Here is a 25,735-nt window from a genome sequence, read left to right as displayed (position 1 = left end):
CTGAGGATGTGCTGCTTCCATAGTGTCATCCTCATAATTCTCCCTAATATGAGCATCAATGTTGTGTCGACTTGATTATGTTTTCTATTGCTTTCTAATTCAATCAGTGAAGTAGACCAGGAGGCAGTTTGCTCTCTAGAGTAGAAATCTGTCACAACTGAAAACCAGCATTTTTTAAAGTTTAAAAAAATGTTTATGTTGCAAAAAACACCACACACATACTGATGGCTCTGAAAGTAATTATGTATTTGGTAGACCTGTAGAACATCATTATCATAGTCTCACTAATTCTAATGGATTCATTTTCTCAGTCCAGTAAAGTGCTGTTCTTTCTGTGTTAAGAGTAGTACACCACAATCAGGTAGATTATGCCCATCAAATACATCTGCTCTTAGGTCAAATTTTCTGCCCTTTTTTTTTTTTATTTTAATATGTTTGTTTTATATTTTGGCGTTGGGTATTTGACCTGGTGTTAAGTAGGCAGGAAATCTTACACCTCTGTTATTCTTTAATGCAGGCTTCAGGGTGAACTTCCCCAAGAGGTGTTTGTCAAACTATGCTTTGTTTAACTGAGATCTGCAGCTGAACAGAGGCATTGCATGAGCAACACCTGTGAAATAAGCAAACTACATGACACTATGGGCTGTAGAGGTAGGAACGATGTGTTAGTGGACGCACTCACATACTTTTTCCTAGCGCGGATTATGCAAGGAGAGTGAAGGAGAACATTGTTTTCTTAGCCTCAGTGAGATATTTGATGTCTTAAAAATTCAGGATTTCAGAGACCTAGAAAAGTATGCTTTTACTAAAGCCAGCGAAAACATATAATGTATTTTCAAAAGATCTAGGTCCAAGTGATTTTCCTTGATAGTTTTTAGTTAAATCTCTTATGTGCTTTCCTACTTAAAATCCTGTGCATGCATTTCTGAAGGAAGGATTTAGTTTTAGTTCAGGATTTAGTTGTAGTTATTTAGCATTGGAACAGGCTCTCCAGGGAAGTGGTGGAGTCACGATCCATGAAAACATTCAAAAAACATGTGAGTATAGTACTCAAGGACATGGTTTAGTGGTGAACATGCTAGTGGTGCTACACTGATGGTTGGACTTGGTGATCTTAGAAGTCTTTTCCAACCTTAACAATTCTATGATTCTATGATTGAGAACTTGCTCTGAGGTTTAAATTTTGAATCACCGATTTTCTTCTCATTCATTTTGTGTTTTCTCATTAAGGTTATTCTGTTGACTAGAGAAGAGTTATTTGTGGGTCTTATTTGTTAAGGCCATAGGTGTCACTATAGGAGTTCAGAGAGAACTTATCTCACCATGAGAGACCTTTCAAGAGGTTCCGGGTCCATTTTGGAAACCATTGAAACACCCTCCTATCAGGAGGCTGTGCCATACACACATCTCCCATACTGAACTGGATGGAATAATATGTTTGAAATTGCATGTGTGTGATCATTAACCTGCAAGGGACAGTTAACAAGGGCTACATCCCCTTGTGAACTGGATAGCTAAACCTTCTAGCTCATACCAGAGTTGTGGTTTTGGAAAACACGTTCTAGGCTGCATTCTCAGTTGACAAAATTTGGTCTGGCTGGGTGGAACCAGACCAGCTTAAAGCAGCCAAGGCTCTTGTCCTTTACTTTTATCCTTCTCTTCTCTACATAAAATTTAGCAGCCACCCATAATGTCTGTGTACAAAACAGCCAGCTTTATGGTACCACAGACAATAAAAATGTAATGTGCAAAATTCACATCCAGTGACACTTCCTCCATTTTTTATTATTCTTTCATAAAAACAATTTAGGAGACTTAAACAAGGACAAGGAAATGCTCTTAAAAAGGCATGCAATATCATTTAGCTTCACCTAGAAACTTTACCATTCTAAAAAAAGTCCACACCCAGTTTAACTGGTTTTAGCAAGTACCTATTTGCAGTACCTGTTATTTAAAATATTGATTCTTGTTCCTTCTCTTCATATACCTTTAGAATCTTTCACAGGCTGTAAGCTTCCCTGTCATAAATTCATAGATAATTCATCTCGTATTTTAATGAATGCTGCTATCATTTAGAAAAGATTAGGCAACCATCTGCAGAAATGTTGGCTGTAAGCAGTTGCAGGGCAAGGAAATAGTCTAGATGTCCTTGTGAGTCCTGCTTTCTACAATTACCTTTACTTATTTTTCAGTCTTTCTAGAGCAGAAAAGAAAGAGAAAGAGTTATTGAATTCAAGAATAGCTTAGAAAATCACCATTTATCCTCACTCCTCATCTCTTCAGTTTTAAATGTCTAGAACAATAAAGAGGCATATACTAGCCTGTGTGTAATATAGGTAGCTTACTGCAGTGTTCAGTAAAAAGAAATTGTTCATATAAAAGTGATACCATTCCGAAATAACTCCTGCACTGGCTAACCATATCAATAATTCAATTAATTAAATATATGACAAAAGCAAAATACTTAATGCAGAAGTAAAATAGTACAAAATATAAAGAAGCAATGAAGATACCAAAGTATTATTATGATACCGTGATTTAAATTTTTAAAGTCTACACATGAATAAGTTATTATAGCAGAAACATTAAAAAGATGAGAATGCTACAGGAGAATGCATTAAAAATCTTTCATTTAAAAAAGGCAAAAATAGATGAAGGTAATCCCCTGTGTTTTTGCTCTTTAATGTGTTATTACATCCATGAATCTTTTGAGAGAACAGTAAGGAATATGAGAGAATAATATACTTCTAAATTTATGGGATTTAAATGTTAAAATTGATAATGTAAAGTGCTTTTATCAGTTTTGTTATTTTTGTTTGAATACAACCATTTTGGGATGGATTACTAGGGAAATATTTGAATGGGAAAAATGTGAACTACAGAGCATCTTCTGCCTCCCTGGCCATGATAATTGCAAATATGCCAGATTTAGTAGATATAAAAAGGGGTAAAACTGTAGTTTGAGGTTTCATCCACCCTTCCTTTTGCTCTTTGCTTACTTATAATTCTGCAAAGCATGTGTGAAAACACACTACCTGCTGTGGTGGCATTTGACATTCATTTAGAACAGGTATGAGTCACTTCACTAGATTTTTATGCTCAGTTTCTTCTGCATAGGTATAAGATGGTGGGTAGCTGGGACCAGGAAGACAAGTAATAGAGTTCACACAGTTTCAAAATTCTGTGCGTATTGAAAGTGAATAAATATTACATCTTTACGATATTCTTCACTGACCAAATCTGTAGCCATAAATTAACAGGTTCAGATCCCACTGAAGATAATGGCTGGCCAAGAGAGTCACTGCAGAGATGCACAGAGAGATTCAGATTGCATTGCCATGAGAAAGTCTAGTTCCTCAGGATTTGTACTATTATTTATATTTTAATTCAGTAATACTTCATTTTTTATGTCATTAAAAATACCAACAAGTAATATTAATCCAAAATTATGTCCTAGGAGCAAATGGGTCTCCCTAGAGAGAAATACAAACTAATTACCTTTGTACAATATGTTGACTGTTTAAAATACATAATTATTTTCCCTAATTTTTTGAAAGATGAAAGAGTGCATTCATATATGTATTAGAATATCTCTGTGTGTGAGAGAAAGGAAATTTTTTATCTAATTTCCTATAAATGCTAACCTATCTTTTTTCTTTTACTTGATAAAATGCAAAAATATATTTTTTTAGTAGAAATGCTTTTGCCTTTCATATTTCCACTGCTATAAAATCCTCTCCATATTTTCGTGGGTAATGGGATATCTTTCTCGCTGTGTTCATGAATACGGCTCAGTTCAGATTTTAATTCTCTCTAGTGAAAGAAATTATTTCATTCAGTTTGAAACTGGTAAAGGCTCTTCTATACTGTTTTGAAGAGTCAAAAGAGGACTTTTTATGGGACCAGGATCTTTGTAGGAAGTAGGCAAAGGCTGTTTTCAGAATGTTTTCCACATTCACTAAGAAGAGGTTCCCATGGAAATCTAATTCAGTTAATAGTTATGTTACCCTTCTGGCAACTTGCCTGCCTGGTAAGGAAATATCATTTTAAGGGGTTCCCATAGAAAACTATAGCTTAAATCTGTACTGCAGAGTGATGGTATTCACTGATACCCTGAAGCTCTGTGTCCTGCCAATGCAGCATTAGAGAACAAGTGCTTCCTTGTGGGGCCTGGGTACCCTCCTACAGTGAAGCAGTGCTGGAGACAGGGAAGGGAGTGCTCCTGGGATTTTCTTCTCTTCTGTCATAGGGCTTACTGTAAGGGGAAAAAAACGCAACTGCAGCTTGTGTTTTGTTTGGTTTTAGTGTTTTGTTGGGTTTTTATTTATCTCCAGTTCTACAAAAAGAGGAACTAAAACAAACAAACAAAAAAACCAACAAAAAACCAAACCAAAACAAAAATAACAACAACAACAAGAAAACACCAAAACCCCCTCAGTCCTTTGAATGTATTGAATTTTTTTTTTATTTTTATATATAGGAGAGATAATTTTGTAGTGAAAATGAAACAATGAAACAGAAAGTCACGGTTTCTCAAATCAGTGCAAAATTGTGCTTCTATGTCAACACACATTCTGCCATCTAGTGCCCAGAAGAAATTGTACTGACCAGTTGCCAGTGTGATGAGAAATCCCAAGAACTGCTACTGCTGCGGATCTTTGTGGGAGAACCTGTAGAAGGGGCTACAAATAAATTAAATGTGCAGAAAACTTCTGCAAGCTCCGGGAAGTAAAACATTATCAGATCTACTGAAATTATTTAATAGTTCAGTCAAAAAATTAAACAAACTGATTCTTTCTATATTTCCATAGTCTTCTTTCTTCCTTTCCCCCTCTGCACCCCCTTCACCTGGGACTTACATCATCATTTTGCATCATTTCTGGGAAAAACATTGGTGTATTGGCACAGAGAACATGCCATGGTACTGCATGTGAGACAGTTTGCATTAATGCACATTCTGGCTGCAAGACCTTTAATATTCATTCTGTAGTCAAGAGTAATTGAAAACACTCATTTGACTATTTACAGTTCAGGAGTGGGTAGGACAGTATGAAGCACACTGCTGGAGAGCTGTGGGTGAGAGAAGGAAATGACAGTCGCTTGGGGGAATCTATTGGTTTTTCTTGCTTCTAAGGTTCTGAAAAGCCTTCAGGGAGCTGCTCACCGTCTCACCTTCCAGAAGGTTCCGTACAAGCTGACTATACTCAGCAACTCTCAGAGGTTCCTTGACATTGTACGTGTCCTAAAGGGATAAACCTAGAAGTCTCAGAATCACTTTTTTTTTTTTTTAAGTTCAAAAGTTCATTCATGTTGTCATCACCAACTGATGCTGAAAAAGGCTTTTTTTTTTCATTAACTTAGTGTGTTCTGCACCATAAATAGCACAAAATAGCACATAGTAGGTGGTACACCATAACCAGATCAATGCATTTACACTTGAAGTTCCCATGAAATGTGACAAAAAAAATAACCATAAAAGCCAAACCAGCATGGTTTATAATGTTATCTGATGACTAGGATATATTTGTAGCAATATATATATATATATATATATATATATATATATATATGCTAAAAATTTTATAAATCAACCTAGGATCTGTTTGATCTGTTTGACATGTACCTTAACTTTAATGATTATCCAGTTGTCCAAAAGCAAAGACTAGTTCTACTACTTGATGAGTAGAACCTTGCAAAGCTGATATTTTTCTTTTATACTGCTCAGTCTTCCTAGTTTGTATTTTTACACTGTTAACAGATCTTCTTTCTTCTTTGTTCCTACAGAGAGCACATGGCACCTCTCTCCTCTCCTAAAAATGTACACCTACACTGGCTGCAAGACTTTAGCTTCTCCTTTTAAAAACTAAAAAGGTTACTCAATAGAAATAAAAATTCCCATAAAATAACATAAAAATAAAGGTAAAGCCAATGGGACTAATGATAAGAGTTGTAAATAATACTCAACTGTAAACTCTGGAATTTCAAATTTAATTTTTTTTCAATCCTAGAAGGCATGGAATTATTTTACATGCCTCAGCTCATATGCAAAATGAAATCATGGAATCGTAGAATCATTTAGGTTGGAAAAGACCTCCAAGATCATCAAGCTTTGACTGAACACCACCATGCCAACTAAACCATAGCATTAAGTGCCATGTCCAGTTGTTTTTGAACACTTCCAGGGATGGTGACTCCACCACCTCCCTGGGCAGTCTCTTCCAATGCTTAACCAAATGATGCATCACATCCATATTAAGATATATGCATTACTAAAATACTTTGAAGTATTGATCCATTGTGTACAGCTGAGGAGAGATAAAATATGCATCTTATTGCAGGAAACTGTTGTACTTCCATAGCCACCAAAGGACCACTGACAGCAGGATAAATTCTTTTGTCAGATACCTAAACCTCAGGTTTTCTACCCCAAATATTTGGAATGTGTTACGATTTATTATAAGTCATGGTCTGGTTAAAATGATCCATTCAAGGTTCCCAGTAATGCTGGTTTTTATTTACATTTTGAGGTATTTATGAGTTTTACCTTCATGCTGTTGGATTATAGCATTGACAATGTAGTAAAAAGTATTAAAACTCTTTCATGTTTTCAGGCCTAATTTAAGACTCGTACTGGTGATTTCTGAATTAGGCCATGTACCTATTTGTTGCTGAAAGGATTTGTTGTCTCCCTTTATTTAACAAAACAACATAGAATCATAGAATCATAGAATCAACTGTGTTGGAAAGGACCTCCGAGATCCACTACCACTGTGGTTACTATACCATGGCACCAAGTGCTACATCCAGTCTCATTTTAAAAACCTCCAGGGACAGAGAATCCACCACCTCTCTGGGCAGCCCATTCCAATGCCTGATTACCCTCTCTGTGAAAAATTTCTTCTTAACATGGTTAATATCAATGTTTGAGGTAAAAGCAGAGGACTGTCCTGCACCCAAAGAAAATTTAGGACAGGTATCACAAAAGAAATTCCCTTCAGAATCTGATGTCTACAAAAATACCTTCTGGGTTAGAAAACTTATTTTCAGCAACAAGAACTAGGTAAGAAGAGTGAGAATGAGAAAAATTCCTTTATTCAGAATGTCAATTCATATATCCAATCTTATATCCCAGACATTAGGACTTGAATTATGCTGACTTGACCTTGCAGGACACCTCTATACCAGATACTGCCTAGATTAAGATGGTTCTTACCACCTTTCCCACACAAACAGTCCCTTGATATTAGTGTGCCATTTAGCCATACTCTAGGCTGACCTGGGTTAAAAAGCTGTCCCTGCCCAGAAAGCATTTAAAGACTTCTGCTCTGTGAAGTATTGACAGAAAACAAATGCGTAATGGGTTCATCTTCTACATTCATTACCTAGGATCTGAAAATGGAGGAAAGTTTTATTTTAGTGTTTTTAATATTTATTGTAAACTATGGCAGTCACTTAAGAAAGATATTGTATTTTAAAGTGCTTCATAAAAATGCATTACTGCATTAATCAATACTGCATTAATCAATTCTTTGATTAAACAATTTTGAGACCATCGTTTGTACTTCTACACAGAAAGTGGACATTTCTGATCCCATTACAAAAATGTACTTAATCCTTTTTTAAATCTCTTACAAGGGCGGCATTTTAATGAGGTCTCACCCACGCCAGTACACTGCATTTCCTGGTACCACTTTTGTTCTCATGCAGTGTTTGGTTAAATACTTCAGCTGAGTATGAAAATGAGAGCATTGCATAAGTCTGGTTCCATTTTCTGACAAACCTTATACAGACATATTTTTAACTTTGTAATGAAACATTTATCTTTAATATATTATTGCTATACGAATGCTTTATATATCAAAGGGAGATTAGCTGAAAAGTGCATCTCAAAGACCATCAGCAATTGTTGAAATGAATGTGTAAATTAAAAATATGTTGTTGCTAAGTGGAAAAATCAAAAAATCGAGGCATGATTATCACGCTTGTTGGTATTTGTGAGTAACTCCATTGTTGTGAATGGAGCTACATTGGGTATAATCCAGAACCCAGAAAACTGATCTCCCAGACTTCCCTTTGCCTCTTCACCAGTGGTCTCTGTCCTACAGGACACTGCATGTGCCTGCACCCAGCACGAGATGCTGCAGGACTGGGACTGGAACATTTACCACCTTCCTGTATGCCTCTGGAAAGCCTTCCTCTAGCAAAGGTCTCCCATTATTGCACTCTGTAATTTAAAAAGTAGAACTAAGTCTTCTGCAAGAATGGTACCGTATTCTCTAAATTTCCTGACAAGCAGAGATCATGGAGGCAGCAAACTGAGAGTAAACATGCCTTGCTGCAATAGTCTCATTGGGGGAAAAGCTATTTAAAGTCTCTTGCCATTATGATGTTATTAATTATGGTTTAAATGTGTCATTTGTACTGCACATTGTAAAAATTGTAAAAATATTCTAATCATAATTTGCATTAGAGTATTGATTGTAAAACTTTCATTACAGTAAGAAATTTCACACAGAATAAAAAGATATCTTAAATCAGAGGAGCTGTAGAAGAAACGTATTTTGTAAAAATCTATTCATAAAACTTTTAAAAGAGATGTATTTTGTAAAAATCTATTCATAAAATTTTCAGCACACATGTATATATACACATATATATGTATGTGTGTGTATATATATAATTTAATTATCTTTTATATTTGTTTCTGGGATGTATTAAAAATGATGAATGTTTAATCCTCAAAATATATTTTATTAACTAGATTTTCAAGTATTCTCTTTAGAATGAAAACTGCTTTGCTGTTCTCAAATTAATAATTAAATTTATATTTTAAGTGGTGCAATTAATGAATATTTACAAAAAGAAACACTAATTTGGAAAAATACATTAATAATTTACTGGAAAGGAAAAAACTTCTTTCTGCTGACTGACCCCTTAAAAATCAGCTTACCTTTTATTATTTCTTTACTCTAAATAGAAAATTAAATATGTTCAATGATTTATCAAAGCAGTGTGTTTGCAAATAATATTTATTAGTAGCATTTACATCTTATATAGTGTTTTGCATCTTTTGAGGCAGAACGGTAAGTTTTATCTTCATGCCTTTACAAATTGGGGAGAATTTTGAATTTTGCATTTGCAAGGTAACCTTCCAACAGAAAGGTATTTTTTAATGTTTATGTTCTTAGTGTTTCAGACACCTTCTGCCTCATCAGAAACCTCATGTGATGGTAGTTGAAGTACTTTCAATGTTAACCCACATTTCCCAGCACACGCTTCCTGAATTAGAGTCCCAGCAGAAGCAGAATATTTAGCACAGAGCTGCAGACAGCTGTGTGTGCCTGGGAGGATCAGAGGGAACTGTGCTGAAGACGCAGCAGTCCCTCTCTAAGTGCAAAGGACTCTCCACGTTAACTCACAGAGAGGAAAAATGGAGCCAAGATAGAAGTCTAGGAGGTTTGCGCAGGACCAGAGAGAGAAGATGACAGCAGTAATAGGATAAAAAACCCTGAAGCATTCTTGTGTCCCACTCTCTGGGCTTTTGTGTCACTGATTTTTCATACTTTTCCCTATTAAAATCAGTGTGGAGGGCAAGATAAAGCCTGTAGTCTTTTTAACTGAGAAGTTTCAGAAAGGAAACCGATCACGAACATTTGTTCTGCTGGACTCAGCCTAAAAATTAAACAGTTCTTTGGCTAAATTATTATTATTTCACATTGCCACCATTCCCAAAGATGGCTCATTATCTCTGTTGAAGGCTTCATCAGCCTGAAAGATGAGTGCAGAAATAGAAGTCCTCTGGAGGAGCAGCCGACTCTGCCATAGAACAGCAATGTCTATCACTGTCACAATCATTTTCTGGTGTGGTTTGCACTGATTCAAGATACAGTAATAAAATGTCTGCATTTGAATAAGTGTTTTTGTCCTGTGTTATACAGCTGATTTTTAGTATGTGTCACTGCATTGAATGTTGGTTCATACAATAAAATCATATTGGAAAATCTGCAGACATAAATTTAAGTATTTATTAAAAGCTGAGTGTAGCAAAGTTAAGTTGATGTTAACTGCCATGATCACTTGCCTGACTCTTATCAGCAACTTCCAGGTATGTTTAGGAACATATTGCATGAGACAGTATGTGACTTTTGAGAAATGTCTACACACAAGCTTTCATAAACCTTTATTCTGTCTTTAGAATTTGGAATGATGGGAGATCATACAATTAAAAGTCAGCGACCTCGATCTGTTCATGAGAAAAGGGTCCCTCAGGAACAAGCTGATGCTGCTAAATTTATGGCACAAACTGGTAATACATCAGTTACATTTTTCTATTTACTGTTGTTAATTTTAGCAAAACCACTGCATGTTTCCATAATCTTTTGCTGCATATTTGTCAGTTTTCTAAGCTGATACTTTTTTTGAATCATTTTTTTTTTCACCAGTTAAAGTCCATAAATAAAGTAGCTGAGAATTAGGTAGATCAGACAAAAACATGCACTGTGAATGTGGATACTGAATCATTTAATGTAAGCATGAATTTCTTTGGTAGTAAAAGAAGTCTCACATGTACAAGACACAGGACACTATGACATATTAACATTTTTTCAAAGATGATAAGAACATGCTTCAGAATGTCTTTATAAATAGACTGAGGTCTAATCCCAGCTTTAGGCATTTATCAAATTAATTAATTACTGGGGTGACTTTAATGTGCATGCGTTCAGCATTTACTATCTTTGGCCCAGCACGACGCTCTATTCTCTAGTTTCCAGATTCATAATTGCTAAATGAAATTGGCCGTAAGTAGTTTTTAATTGGATGTGCAAATTATCTAACAGTTTTTCATCTAAAACATATTTTCTAATTTTGTTTGAGCAACTTCATCTTCTTTATCTAAAGATACCAAAATGATATTGGAAACCTGAAATAATTAAAAAAAAAACAAACCAGCCTGTTTACCAACAGTTACCACAACTGCCTTTGAGGTCAATAATAAAATTTCAGTGGTGAGTTGAATTAAGCTCTTATGCACCAAAACTACTGTCCATTTTGACATTGGTAATAGTCCCTTTGTCTCTTGGTAAAATCTAACTCTTTAATGGTACCCTACACACTCCATTCCAGTAAGTTGCTGTGTTGACAATTTTGTGCCCCATATTTTTGTATGGATTTAAAACAACTTACTCTATATTCCACAGTTACTAACCTAGAATATATGCCTGCATCAGCCATACATAATGCTTCCAGTTTTTATGCACTTCAGTAAAAGAGCTATGATTGCTTCTAGTTATATTGCATGTTGGCTTCCTTAGTAATAGGGTGCTTTACTTAACAGATTTGCAGAAATCAATATATTAAGCAATCTAAATACATGTATAGCCAACCAGTGTAGATCTGTTTGGTAAAGAACATAGAATTTAGAAGTCTGTTCACCTCCTCCTAATCTATAGGACTGCTTTTATGGCTAACTCCCAGATACTACTGTAAGAAAATGTAGTGGAAGAAGGGAGCCTAGAGTTCTCTATGCAGTTTTTGTTCAGGGAAGTAGAACTGATTACTCACATACCTAGCTATGACATAGAATGTTAGTTGCTTATTACGTAGAATAACACCTCTGCTTTTATGCTGCTTCCTGAATTCATACAATTACTCAAAAAATAAGTAAAGTTATCTGGTTTATTTCCTCATATAAATCCCTAAAAGTTTAATAATATCACTTAAAACTTGTATCTGATGATTTCTAGTCTTACATTGCAGTGCATCTGTTATGGGTGCTAGAGAACTGCATTATAAATGCAGCACTTACTTATTCCATCACCTTCTGATAGATTGTGTGTGTGGAGTGGGAGATGAACGTTATACAGGCTTGGTTTTCAAGGTCCTGTTCTGAAAGCATGTGAGATGTATGAGCATTGAGGAAATCTATATTTTCCATGTTGTAGGTTAACACATTTTAAGTAATACTGTGCTCTTTTTGAACATACTAATTTTCGTCTCTTCATTTTCATTTTCCTTTGTAGTGATCATTGCATATTTTCTTCACCTCTAATGCATTAATTTTTCTTGCAATAAAATTACTGTGATATCTTCCTAAACTGATTCATAAGGTTTTTTTCTAATACACGTACCTCATTAAATTACCCATGTACTTAGAAGTCCTAATAGTAAATGAATACTGAGTTTATGAGGTTTTATATTTTGAGCCTGTTTGATATTTTATTTTGTGTAATAATAAAACAGGTGAAAAAGTGCAACAAAATGTTTGTATCATTTAAAAAGACAGAGAGAGAGGAATAGAAAACTATACTGGAAAAGATTTATGAAAAGCATTTAATACTATTAGTATGATGTACTTAATCCACCAAGTTTTGCTGGGAATGGAAGAGTTTAAAATATGGTATTAAAATATGCATTTTGCTGGTTTTGGGGAGTGATATGAGGCAGTCAAAAAAGATATTAAAAAATTTTGTGTGAATAATTTATTGTTCTATATTTGTCCTTTTATGTGTTTGGACTGATCCTTCCCTTAGGTGTTATGGGATTTAGAGAGTATAATGCAGGTAAGTTTCACACAGATCAATGAGGCCTTCCGTACAGTAAGTTATGTTTCCTCTTACATGTCCAGCAGCAGGGGAGAATAAGAGCTTGGTAGCTTGCCAATAGCTAATTTGAGGTTGTAGATCTAATATGATAGATATAAAAATGTAAGAGTTCTCAAATAACAGAAAACGAAGGAAAATAAAAAGTAGCCATTTTGAAATTTTCATTTTAGAAAAGAAAAAAAATGGAAAAAAGATAAAGCAAACAATGGAAGATATATTAGCATGTTATGCAGTCAATCAAGGTTTAGTCTAGAAAATATAAAAGTCTTGATGTGGTTAAATTAAAAATGGTAAATTAACTATGATATGATATGCCTGTGAAGATATTTCCCTCCTTTTAAATCTTTCAAAATCAGTAATAATCATACTGACAGCAGTACAAAATACTCTGAAAAACTAAAAATTACCAAAATATCATAATACATTGAACAAAACAAAGCAAAGCAGCTGATGAGATAAATTGGTTCTTTATTTTCTTTTCATTTCACTGTTTTTGCACCATACATCATGTTACTGTGGAGGACCTTCTTCCAGCAAATGTTTAAGCATTGTATCATTTACATATGATAAAATATGTTGAGAGTTTATGCCTCTTTTGAATGGACAGTACATATATCCTCAGAACTTCTAATAGTTACTATTATTTCAAAATTCACTCCATACAGTCACACTTCTTAGGATCGTGTTGCTGCTATTTTTCATCATATTTCAAGGGTTAAGAGCAATGTTTTTATCACTTTAAGATATCAAAAATTTAAATTTTTTAATACTTAATTTCTGTATTTTGTTAGCTATGCAGTGTCACCATGTCTATGTTGGATAATTTACACTGAGTATATATGACAGTTTTATATAATGAGGAATGTCTTGAGAAACATAGTTTTGACTTTTTCTGCTGTTTGACCTCTTATCTAAACCATTTTAACAAAGTCAAACTTCAAAAAAGTAGGAAAAGACAAAAAATATTACCCTAGAAACCCATAGTAATACAAGTCTTTTTACCATGTACATAGGGCTTATATTGCATATTTTATAATTCTTAATGTCCACCCATGTATTAAATTTATTTACCATGTTATATCATCTAACCTGAACCCAAGCCACGTAACAGCCTAATCAAAGTTCTAAATTCATATAAGAGCAATTATTAAAACAATAATCAGTGATTATTTTTTTCATTTTTTTCCTAACAAAGAAAATTACTACAAAAATCACTGATGAATTTTTGTGTGTAAAAAGCTCATAATATTGTCCTTGTCTATAGAAATTTTTAGAACTGCATACAATTTTATGAAAAGCCGGGGGATTTTTGTGCTAGTTATAAAACATTTTGTCTTGTTACTGAATAAGAAGCACTTTTTTTTTTAAAGCATTGAATAGCCTCAGGATTGCTTCTTAGAGGTATAGCAGAGAAAGCATTTTGCAAAGGTTTCATGCTTGACCTCTAAAAAAACCCAAACCAAACAAATAAAAAAAGAGAGCTTGGGCAGATTCACAGATTCTTGCTACAAAAGCACATTTTCAGGAAACAGTATGTCACCAGAATCTTCCTGGTTTGCAGACAATCTCTCAATTGTGATCAGTATCACAACTTTTGGAAGACTGGAGGTGTATTGAGATAACTAAAATTTTAAGCAAGCTGTTCGAGTCTGCAGATTGTATCACACTATGGATTTTAAAACAGAAAATCCCACTTATTAAAAAAAGGACATACATTTAAAAATCAATAGAGACTTCAGCATGCCATTTTACATGATGATTTTTAGTGGAAAAAGCTAAACATCAATGCACAATTATTTACTCAAATTGTTCAGTGAGGTATATTCACATTATTTTTGCATTTGCTTTCTGAGAATACTCAAGGGATCTAGTTTTCTGAACATTAATTCCTTTGGAAAAGGAATTGTGTGTATCGCTGTTCATGGAAATTAAATTTAAGCATTCTTTCCCAAGCATCCATGCAAGAAGACTTTATGCATTACTTGCTTTCAAAAAATAAAAATTATGTAATGTGCTATCTCTCAACAATGAACACATTTCCTTCTTTCTAATATACAATATTAATAAATCACATCTGACAATTTGAACGTAGTGGTATGTACTGTGCAGTAGTGAGATCCAGCACACTCAAGAATTTAGCACACCTGTAGGTTGAAAGCGAGGAGTAGATCTGTGCAGCAAAAGATCAAACCAAAGTTACCATCCCACAGTTCAGGTTAAAATTTATATTTTTGCCAGGGAACTTCTTTGAAATGCTAGATGACTCTCCTCCACTGAAGAAAATATTAGACATTAGGGGGTTGGTTTGTTTGGGGGTTCTTTCATTGAAATTCCCGTAGTGTTAGGGTTCCTTAAACTGTTACCAAGCATTAATTCTAGAGTGATAAATAAAAATTCCAAAGATAAATCCTTTGCTATTATATAAAAAGAGTTGTCTATGTTCTTTTAGCATCCTGAGAGCAGTGTTTTTGAAGTGTTGAAGGGCAGTAATTCTCATAGAGTTGTAAGTAATGCCAAAAGATCAAAGTGTTCCCCTCTGACAGGCATTATGTGACTGCAGCACTGTAGGTGTCTTTGTTTTCTATTCATTGCACATTTCCACAGCTGCTTTACTCCATGAATTTTTAAATATTTATTTTGGTGTGTTACTTTTTTCTTTGATTTATAAGAGCAGATCCTAATGAGCTTCAGAAAAAAAAAGTTGTGTCATTAATACTTATGTCTATATTCATGTTTGTTTGTTGTCTTGCATACAGGTGAATCTGGTGTTGAAGAGTGGGCCCAGTGGAGTACGTGTTCAGTTACTTGTGGTCAAGGGTCGCAGGTGCGAACCAGAACTTGTGTATCACCTTACGGGACACACTGCAGCGGCCCTTTAAGAGAATCAAGGGTTTGCAATAACACTGCCCTCTGTCCAGGTAGTGTTAGCAGCCAATAAATAAAATTGTGGATGTTTTTTAACTGTATAATGATAAGAATTTGAAACGATATAATTTTTTTTTATTATTAATATGGATTTCATAAGGGCATTTCAATTAAAGCAGAAAATTGTAATTCTATTCAGCTGTGAAATTTTTTCATGTAGGTTGTTATTTTTACTTTCAGAACAGTCAAGATATGAAACAAGAGCCCCTTTTTTCTGACAGTTTCAGATTTTTTCAAAAAGTCTGTATTCTTTCATTTTCATTCAGAAAAGAGAAGGTAGCTTGAGTACAAAAGACAAGCTAGGGAAGAGATTCAGATCATCAGTACATTAAGAAGCAGATTCTAATTAACAGAGTGGGTTAAGTTAACATATATTATTTGACACCATTGTGTGATTTTGTCATTTAGAATACTGTCTTCTAGGCAATGAGCCGGACGACAGTGTTCACTGCAGTTATGTTTTCATGGACTTCCCTTTACAAAGGGCAACAGCTACCCATCAAAGGAGAAAAGATCAGACAAAAGTAACTCTCTTACATGTGACACATGGTAAAGGTCATCAGTATCTTGCATCACAGTTTTCCTGCTCCTTTCTTCCGAGAGATCTGGACATAGTTGGAGTTCAGCAGTAGTTATACACTGAGGAGAAGAGACAGGCGTGTACAGATTTGTTGCAGAAAGGGCACATCTTTCTTTAGACTTTACCTGGGGATCTGATTAATCTGTGTTGGGAAACAAGAGGGAAGGCATGTGCCCCATGACTACATTAATTTTCCTCTGCTGTGACTGAAATGCAAAAAAAATATTCCACCCTCCATGTACAAATTCCTCAGGTCCCTGTAACATTTGATCCCAACAGGGTGGTGAGCTATCTTCAGCTTCTGGGAAAACTCACTCCATTTTTTAAGTAAACTAAACTGTCAGAGAACCCCTGGACTCTATCTCAATTAGTAGTAATATGTAGAATCGAACTCATACTGTTACTTTGTGTCAAAAAATATCCAATGGAAAGGGCATATGTGATCCCATCAGAGGTTTTGTATCAGCATTATAAGCATTTAGGGTACCTCTGTAATGGAAAGCAACTTAAACATGGTAGAAAGGCATTAGGTGCCGAGAGTGGTTCTTATTAGAATCATGGTTTATCTAGAGACAGTCTTTTAAGACAAACAATTCACATGAGCTTTTCTAATATTTCAGAGTAGAAATGCCTAGCTAGAGCTGAATTTTAACACCTGAATTGTTTCCATACAAAAGTGGGAGCTATATCTAAAATGGTTAAGCTAGCTTAGAGTGTGCCACAGATGGGATATATTGCAAAAGAACTCTCAACCTGATAGTACAAAAATGAGAAGTGAAAGAAGAGATCTCTAAAAGAAAAGAGCAAACATTGCAAAAAATCAAAGATAGATTTAAAGATTTATTTGAAACTAGGTGAAGAATGAACATGAAAACAAACATTCCGGCTCTCACAAAGGGAGGTAGTTCTGCCTGCTTTCTTGCTTATTAGTATTAAATAAGAAGAGGAAAGGTGGTTAATTTTCAAAATTGACAATCTTCATTGTCAAAGTAAACCGGAAAAAAGTTAATTCTTAAAAATCACGTTGTCAAGCAAACTTCTAAACAGTGCTCACCCAAAAGGATTGTTCCATATTTCTCAGGTCATAAGGGAGCTTTTTTCTTACACACTCCCACTTCAGGGTATGGCTGTTGTTTCCAGATACCCAGTATTAGCAGTGGCTACCAATTCTTACTGTCTGTACTGCCAAGATATTTTCCTTTTCAGTTCACCACAGCTGATTCTGATAATCCTGATGTATCTGGAGTTACCTTTTCTAAATAATTGGTCTTCTGGGCTTAATTTTGCATTTTGTCTCACACAGTTACAGTAACCTTATTAAATTATGGTGTTCTGTGTCTGACTACAGGGTCACTACTCTGTGGCAGTGTGCAAGATTAGCAATTTAGAAATGTGCTTTTCCTAGTCACATCTCCATTAATTTTTCAAACATCCCTTTAATTATTAGCCTAAATATCCTCTGTCCTCATTCTATTCTGTATCCTGACTCAGAGAGTTGCATAGTTCAGAATTATCCCTGGTCCATGCATACAAAACCACCTAGTTTGTACGCTAGTGTATTTAAAACAGACATTTGACAAAATGATTAGTAAAAGGGTGGGAGGCATTGTGAGAGCTAGAATAATGTTTCCTAGTCAAAAATTGCCCCTTCAACATAAAAAAGTATGCAGAATGACCTATTGTACTATACTTCAAGCATCTATTGACAGGTTTCAAAGGAACCTATTAAACTTGCAAACACTATTGCAGAGCTTCCAGACTATTTTTTTCTATTTCCTTTATATACACTTTACATATTATATATGGTGTCCAAGATACTCACTGGGATGTTAGGGAATACATCTCTCTGTATCTCAATGTCCTGGAAAATTTTGAAAATGAGATTCACCAGCTTCACACACACACACATGCACACACGCACATATACATATGTATATATCAAAATAGAACTTTAAATTTCAAAATAGTATTCCTGATAATTCAAGTGAAATAATGAAGGAACCACTATTTACATAATTTTTGGTTTATTCGTATTTATTCCAGACCAATACTATTCTAGAGAAGTGCAACATAGAAGGCAACAAAACATAGCTCAAGTTAACCTTTGTTGCCACTGCTTCTTTCCCGAGTGAAGACACCTCAGGATCCAATACTGCAATGCTGCTGTATCATTTCAGTTAGTGAATAATTTCTAACACAGCTAAAACTTCAAGGGGAAAGAACATGGAATTTCCATGCCTGCAGGTCATCTCAGTTTCTATTTCTCCTTTTCCATAGCCTTCAAGACTTATTACGGCAAAATTTAACAGAAGCTCAGCATTTTCAGGCTTAAGCAAGATATGGCAGGAGCAGGAATACCCTAAACCATTTCTAACATTTGTGTGCTCAAAAGCTCTATTTTGGCTGGTAATTTTTTCTTTCCCTTTTCCTAGTGCAACAAGACCCATCATAAAGCTTGTCCCCATCTTTCTTAGAGGCCCCCTTTAAGTACTGGCACGCCACAGTAATGTCTTCACGGAGCCTTCTCTTTTGCAGTCTGAACAATCCCTCTTTTAATCCATTTTCATAGGAGAGGTATTCCATCACTCTGATCTGCTTTGTGGTAATGCTCTGGACCTGCTCCAACCTGTGCTGAGGGCTCCAGAGATGGACGCAGCAGTCCAGGTGGGGTCTCACCAGAGTGGAGTAAAGGGACAGAATCCCATCCCTCGTCCGGCTGACCACACTTCTTTTAGTGCAGTCCAGGATACAATTGGCTTTCTGGACTGCAAGTGCACATTGCTGGCTCAGGTCCAACCTCTCATTCACAAAGCACCCCGAAGTCCTTCTTCACAGGACTGCTCTCAATCCTTTTATCTCACACCCTGTATTGATACCGAGTTGCCCTAAGCTGTATGCAGGATCTTGTTGAACCACATAGTGTTCACATGGGCCCACTTCTCGAGCTTGTCCATATTGCTCTGGGTAGTATCACATCCCTCAGGTTTATTAACCACACCACTCAGCTCGGTGTTGTCTGCAAACTTGCTGAGCGTGCACTCAATCACACTGTTTATGTCATTGATGAAGATACTAAACAGTACTGGACCAGTACTACTTACAATGAAACATCAATGGCCATAACAACTTTTCAGTGTCTGTTCAGTTTAAAGCTGAATAATAAATAGCATTTAAAGCCCAATAAAAATCTTCCAAAATATGCTTGTAGGATGAAGGCCAGCATGGCCTCACGCCTCCTCCCACTTCACAGCAGTTGCATATTGTGAACACTGTGGGTGTTCACTTCAACATGATTAGGTTCACAGAGTGGCAGAGAGAGGGAAAGATGCTCTGCAGTAATCCAAACTCGTTGTGCTAGCAATGTTTTTGACAGATAAGTTGGCAATAATCTGAATATTTTTGTCCCAAATAATGAATCTTGCATCTGAAACTGTGTTATAGAAAACAGTAACTCCTCTGTGGGCCAGCTCTCCATCTGGTGTAATTTGGCATAGCTCATCTGGCTATAATTCTTCAGATGTTATAGGGGTTTTTTCATTTAGAAAATAAGAAAGAAGTAAATGAAATATCAAAAAATTTAGAGGTAAGAAATTTTAAATTAATATGTTCTTTTAAAGCTGATCTGGATAATACTGAGCACTCCTGTAATGCACTGAACATATTAACTCTCATTGATATTTGCTTGCTGACATTGGATGTTTTTTGGTGTTATGCCTTTTCCATCCTTGACTTTATTATTTTTCTACTAGTTTCAGATATACAAGTCTATACATACAAGAGGTACTGTGAAATTTTTACTCAATGAGCTAAAATTTGTCATGGAAGATGATTTTGGATCATTTAAACCACAAACAGATAGAGGTTGCTTTAAGTTTGAGTCCACCTAAAGTGGACAAAATGTTTTGTCTAATGTTCAGATCCAAAATCATGAAAGAATTATTCTGTACTGCTGCTAATATGCCGTCACTCTTGCCAGAAGAAATATAGAACCTTTTGAGTTAAGACAGTATCTTTAAAGAGCACCTCAGCACTTTTTTTGCAGTTTTTAAATAAAGACAACTAACTTAGGTCTATTTTGACAGCATAAAATCAAAATTCCAAATTAATCAATACACTTTAACTTATGCGTACTCTGGAAAACCTCACCCTGTGTCCACATAGCATCAAGACCTTTCTAAATTAGTATTTTTCTAGAGAATAATCTTTTTATAATTTGGATTAATTTTGTTTTGCTAAGTTGAATGCTTTTTGAAATTCTTTTTGCATCTGAATGTCTTAATTAACCCTTGTGGTATCAGGAGATGAAATTATATCATTATTATTACTGGCTACTGTTTGGAATCTGGTCTGATAAATTAGTTTCTCATTAATTTTTCACATACGATAAAAATTGGGAACCTTGAAGATAAGTCTGGATTTAAAATCTAATACTTTGCCAATGAGAAAAAAAATTCTTCAACTCATGTAACTGAATCAGCATAGCTGTCAAAGTATAGTGCCTGTTGAGAACAGGTGAAACTTAAAGGGTTACATGCAAGTATACTCATCAATTTAGTAGTTTTAGAAGAGCTAGGCTTTCTGGTTTTGACCAAAAGGTCACAGTTAATCAAGGTTTCTAAACTAACTAGACCAAAATCTGTCACTTTTACATTAATTTGGACTCTTCCTCGGGTTTTTGGGTTTGGTTTTGTTTTTTTTTTTTAATATAATGCAGATGGATGTGATATTTGGAATAAGATAATTTTAATAAGGACTGCCATGTAGGACGTGGTTCTTTTTGACTACTTGTACGTGGCCAACTAAAAACCTTTCATTGATTGAGCTGTTATTCAGTGGGTTAAAATCTTCCCTGAATAAAGCTTGACATTTTCTGTCAGGTACAATTTCTCAGAAGTTAGCTAACAAACTTTTTATCTCAACATAGCATCTGAAATGACATTTTTTTGTACTTTTAATGAAAGGCAGTAGAAGTTACCTACTTGCAGAATTCCCCTTGATCTTACTGATGAATTTGTGATAATATGGCAGGGAGCTGAATGTCCTTCTGCAGCCTTGTAACTGAATTTCACCTCAGGAAATGTTATTCTGATCCTTACAAGAAAAAGGTTGTATTTGTAGAAACTGGGCAGGTGATATGTGCCTTCAGGGCAAAGGAAACATATATATGAGAAGTTCTTTCACAGTGATGAAGAAAAGTGAGGACAAACCACAAAATCTATTTCTTCTGTAATGTTGTGAATTTTTTTTTTGCAGTATTTTTCAGTTTATAGAGAACTGTCTTACCAGTGCATGTAAGGAATTGTTTTACAAGTACATGCTTAACTCTAGTATAATAGAGAACTTTCTGAGAGTGTAACTCAAATTTTTTCTGTCAAGGGATTGCGTATGGTATGTAAGCTCACATGGATATTGTATATTTCTCCTACAGTTGAAAATACTTAAGGGAGAGAAAGATTCATATTCTATGATTCTTTATATTTATTTTATAAACTATTTGTATATAAAAAATACTGGTATATGTTTGCAATTTATTGTGTACTTTGAAGGTATCTGAAGTTTGTTGAGTGAACATTTTTCTAAGAGTGATATATGTATTACTGTGTCTGTTAAATCAATTAATACGTTCATGTAAGGAAATGGCACATAGCTTTTTTGAGGATGTGGTCTTGGAATTTTTGAGGAATATGATCAAACACATGCGCTGCCATATTTCCACCAGAATTTAAACAACTGAAAAAATTGTAAGATAACTGCCCCAATTTATGATGGGGACACAGTAATAAATTATGTGATAATTCCTATAATTTCAAAAGAAAGCTTAATTTTGATTGCTTATAGATTTTAGAGTTGGCCTGTTGCAGAAAGCATATGCCTGATTTTCACAAAGACTAGCCTCCTGAAAATCAGGGCTATTAAACATGTCAAATCAGGCATCGAAGATGTCATAACTATTGAAAAGGGAAGTCATCTTTCTTGAAAGTGTGAAAGAACAGAAACTGTGGAAGTGAGATTAGTTTAAAGATCAGAAATAATGTTTCAAAGTCAAATATATTTTGGAGAAAATATGCCTTTTAAATTGAAATTAACTAACTTTTAAAAAGTATTTATTTTCTGATGATAAAGATTACCTATGTACTGATTTTCTTGAAGTTGGAAAAATAATTCCCATTTAAAATATTGATCTTGTTTATTTTCAAATCCTTCTGTTACTTGTGTGTCTGTTTCTGGTTAAAATCTGTCTGGTTTGTTGCAGTACATGGCGTTTGGGAGGAATGGTCACCTTGGAGTTTGTGTTCATTCACATGTGGTCGAGGCCAAAGAACTAGGACAAGGTCATGTATACCTCCCCAGTATGGGGGAAGATCATGTGATGGACCTGAAACACAACACAAACCTTGCAATATTGCACTCTGTCCTGGTGAGCTCATATAGCACCTCTCTGCTTTGTTACAGTGCATTTTATGTGGGTCGTTTGTAATTTTTTTCATAGTTCTTTGCACATAGGAAAAAACCCCACATTGTCCAAAGTGAGTAGTTGGATAATATCGTTCATAATTGTGACTGAGATTAAAGTAGATAATCAGGATGGTTATTCTGTTCAACATACTACACAAGCAAACAATTTTTAGTTTCTTTGAGGTACTGTCTGTGTAAGACACAATATCTTGTGTAGGAAATCTTGATTCGGGATGGGTCTTGGAGAACCAAAAGGCAAACAACTTCCTGAGTGTGGCTTAAAGAGAAGTATTTAGAGGTCACACTGTTTGTGTCCACCGTATCTGTTTGAATTGTTTGCTTAGAAGTTTACTGTAATTTCAAAACTATCACTAACCAAATAAAAAATGCATGGGCTTCATGTTAAACCTTCCACCCACTAAAACTGAAACTAACTTAAAAAAATCATATATTCTTTCAAAATTGATTTTTACCTTTTTTGTCTGTGGGTTATAATTAATTTAGACTTAATTTTTCTAAATGTATGTGTACATATATATATATGTGTATATAATACCTGAGTATTACAAAAAGTTTGATAAGCATAAAGAAGTTATTTATAATAATCACAGAACCACAAAATCACAGAATATGCTGAGTTGGAAGGGACCCAAAGGATCATTGAGTCCGACCCTTAGCCCTGCACGGGACCATCCCCAACTGTCACAACATGTACCTGAGAAAATTGTCCAAATGCTTCTTGAACTCTGTCAGGCTTGGTGCTGTGACCACTTGCCTGGGGAACATGTTCCAGTGCCCAGTGTTCTGATATCCAACCTAAGCCTCCACTGACTCAACTTCAGGCCATTCCCTTGGATCATGTCTCTGGTCACCTCAGAGAAGAGATCAGTGCCTGCCCCTCCTCTTCCCCTCATGAGGAAGTTGTGGACTGCAATGAGATCCCCCCTCAGTCTCCTCTTTTCCAGGCTGAACAGACGAAGTGACCTCAGCCGCTCTCCAACCTTGAGGCTTCCCCTCAAGGTCCTCCTTTGGACATTCTCTAATATCTTTTAAAATATATAATATAATATATAAAATAATAATTTATATTTATTGAACTGATTGTAATACTTGGGTATTAAAAAAGTGTCAAGTATGGTAATGTGAGAAATTTCTTTCATGAGTTCTGCCTGACAGTGTGAAGGTTACCCATGTAGTGGATTTGTTGAATATCCACAGTTCACAACACTGCTGCATATAGATTCTCCATGACCAGCACTCTTCCCGGAAAAAATTGATGGACATTTCATTAGCAAAGGGTTGTTTGATGATTTAAAAACTGAAATGAAGGAAAAAATGGAACTTAGTGCCTCACAGAATTGAAACTAAATTTCATAGACTTTTATGAAAGCTGAACCTTGCTTTTCTTCTGGTCAGCATAGTCCAACTTTAGGACAGAATATGTGAAAAAGTCTTAACATTGAATGCAGCTGCAAAAATTTTGAATTAATCCAGTTTTTGGCCAAATTGGCAGCTGTGCGATTTTACATGTGTGTACACCAAACTAACATGATATAGGAGAATGAAGCAGCGTTGTCAACAAGAAAAATGACAAATTAAACAGGAGAGAAGAAATTAATGCATTCACTTCAGTATTACAAAGAAACACAAAAGATATTACGACTAATCTGTCAAAATAAACAATTATTTGAGAATTCTGGATTTCAAACAGTTATTTGTACCTAAATGACTTTCAGAGGAAGTTACATACTGTTACATTTAAAATCTTTTCTCAATGTTAAGATTTGCTGCAATTTTCATGTTCAACTTTATAAGGGAATCTTCATCTTGAATTGTTTATTTTTAATGGTATTTCTAAAACAGAAAACTCATATGCTATTTGCTCCTAAAGATAAAGGGAGATGTATGAAATATATATGAGAAGCCACAGAATGAGTTCTCTCCAAAGACAGTGTAATAATTGATTTGATCTTTCCTGCCCTAAATAATACTATTTAGCCATGAATAAAACTGAAGATGCATTGAAATGTAATTTCCACAATGTTTTCCTCTTCACATAAAGCTTTTATGATTAATGAGTGGGGCTAGCTTCCATGATTGGAAAAATTTCCATTTTCTGCAGAATAAATTATCAGAGAGCAACTTCATAGCTTCGGAAGCATCTGCATTGAGAAGTGGTTCACAATAAGGCATTCCATAGAATATTTAATATAGGACCTTAGGGAAAAGCCTCAAAAACTCTCCAATTCACTGTTTGCTGAGATTCTTGGCATTAGAGATACAGATAGTATCTTTGAAATGTTCTGTGGTTCATGTCTGACAATAGTAAAATAGTTCACCTCCATACTTCACTGAAGAGTAGTGCACCCATACGGAACTGTATGTTTAAAAACTAACTCAAAGATTCTGCTTCCTATTTTAATTATTAACACCTTCAATTTAGGGAGGTGCTATTCCAACCCTCCCTTAGAGGAATCCTGAAAACAGGAATTGGCAAGTGCTCCAAGTGAGGTTCCTCGTTTTCAGCAGTGGTGCTTTTATAGCACTAGTAGTTTTAAAACTAGGTTTTCAAGGACGAGTATTAATCAAAATTGTATTAAAACCTACATTTTGAGTTTATATTGAGTAACTGCAAGGGTAATAAGGAACTGATGATTGCTGAAGTCTGTATGGATGCTGGATTCTGAATTAGCGCAATTAGTCATAAATCATCCCATAATGCTTACCTGTTTCAAACATACTGTCTAGTCCTATTATGTATTATAAACCATATAATTTTTCATTTGTATGGAATCTTAATTGGGAAACATTTTTTATTACGTTGGTTTTTAATATTTTCGTTTAGCTGAAGAAGCTGTCTGATATACAAAAGTAAAAATAACAGTCATTAACCTTTACTCAGAAGACTATGCATCCACACTCAAATGCACAGGCTAATACAAATTACTAAATACAGAACTGATCATCATATCCATATTGTTTAGACATTTAAGTTGCCAGATTTGGAAAGAAGATTGCATGATATGCAGACACAACAGTAGACCCAATAAGGAAGGCAGACTGCTTCTGTCCTCCTACATTTTCCTCAAAAGAATGTTGAAGAACTAAGATCGTTTACCTTACAGGGAGGATGAATAATAAAAGTATATTCAATATTGTAAGTATATAGAAG

General features: G+C 35.0%; 1 protein-coding gene across 1 annotated transcript in view; it reads left to right on the top strand.

The window, feature by feature from the left end:
- Positions 1–25,735, top strand: part of ADGRB3 (adhesion G protein-coupled receptor B3) — a 464,549-nt gene that overhangs the window by 172,760 nt on the left and 266,054 nt on the right. The window contains 3 exon segments of the mRNA XM_032681525.1: positions 10,196–10,306; positions 15,359–15,520; positions 22,361–22,525. Of these exon segments, the coding sequence (XP_032537416.1) occupies positions 10,196–10,306; positions 15,359–15,520; positions 22,361–22,525 (438 nt within the window).

This window comes from Chiroxiphia lanceolata, chromosome 3 (genome assembly GCF_009829145.1).
Source record: "Chiroxiphia lanceolata isolate bChiLan1 chromosome 3, bChiLan1.pri, whole genome shotgun sequence".
Classification (NCBI taxonomy): Eukaryota; Metazoa; Chordata; class Aves; order Passeriformes; family Pipridae; genus Chiroxiphia; species Chiroxiphia lanceolata.
Note: the sequence above shows the minus strand (reverse complement) of the source record. Positions and strands in the feature narration are given on the sequence as shown.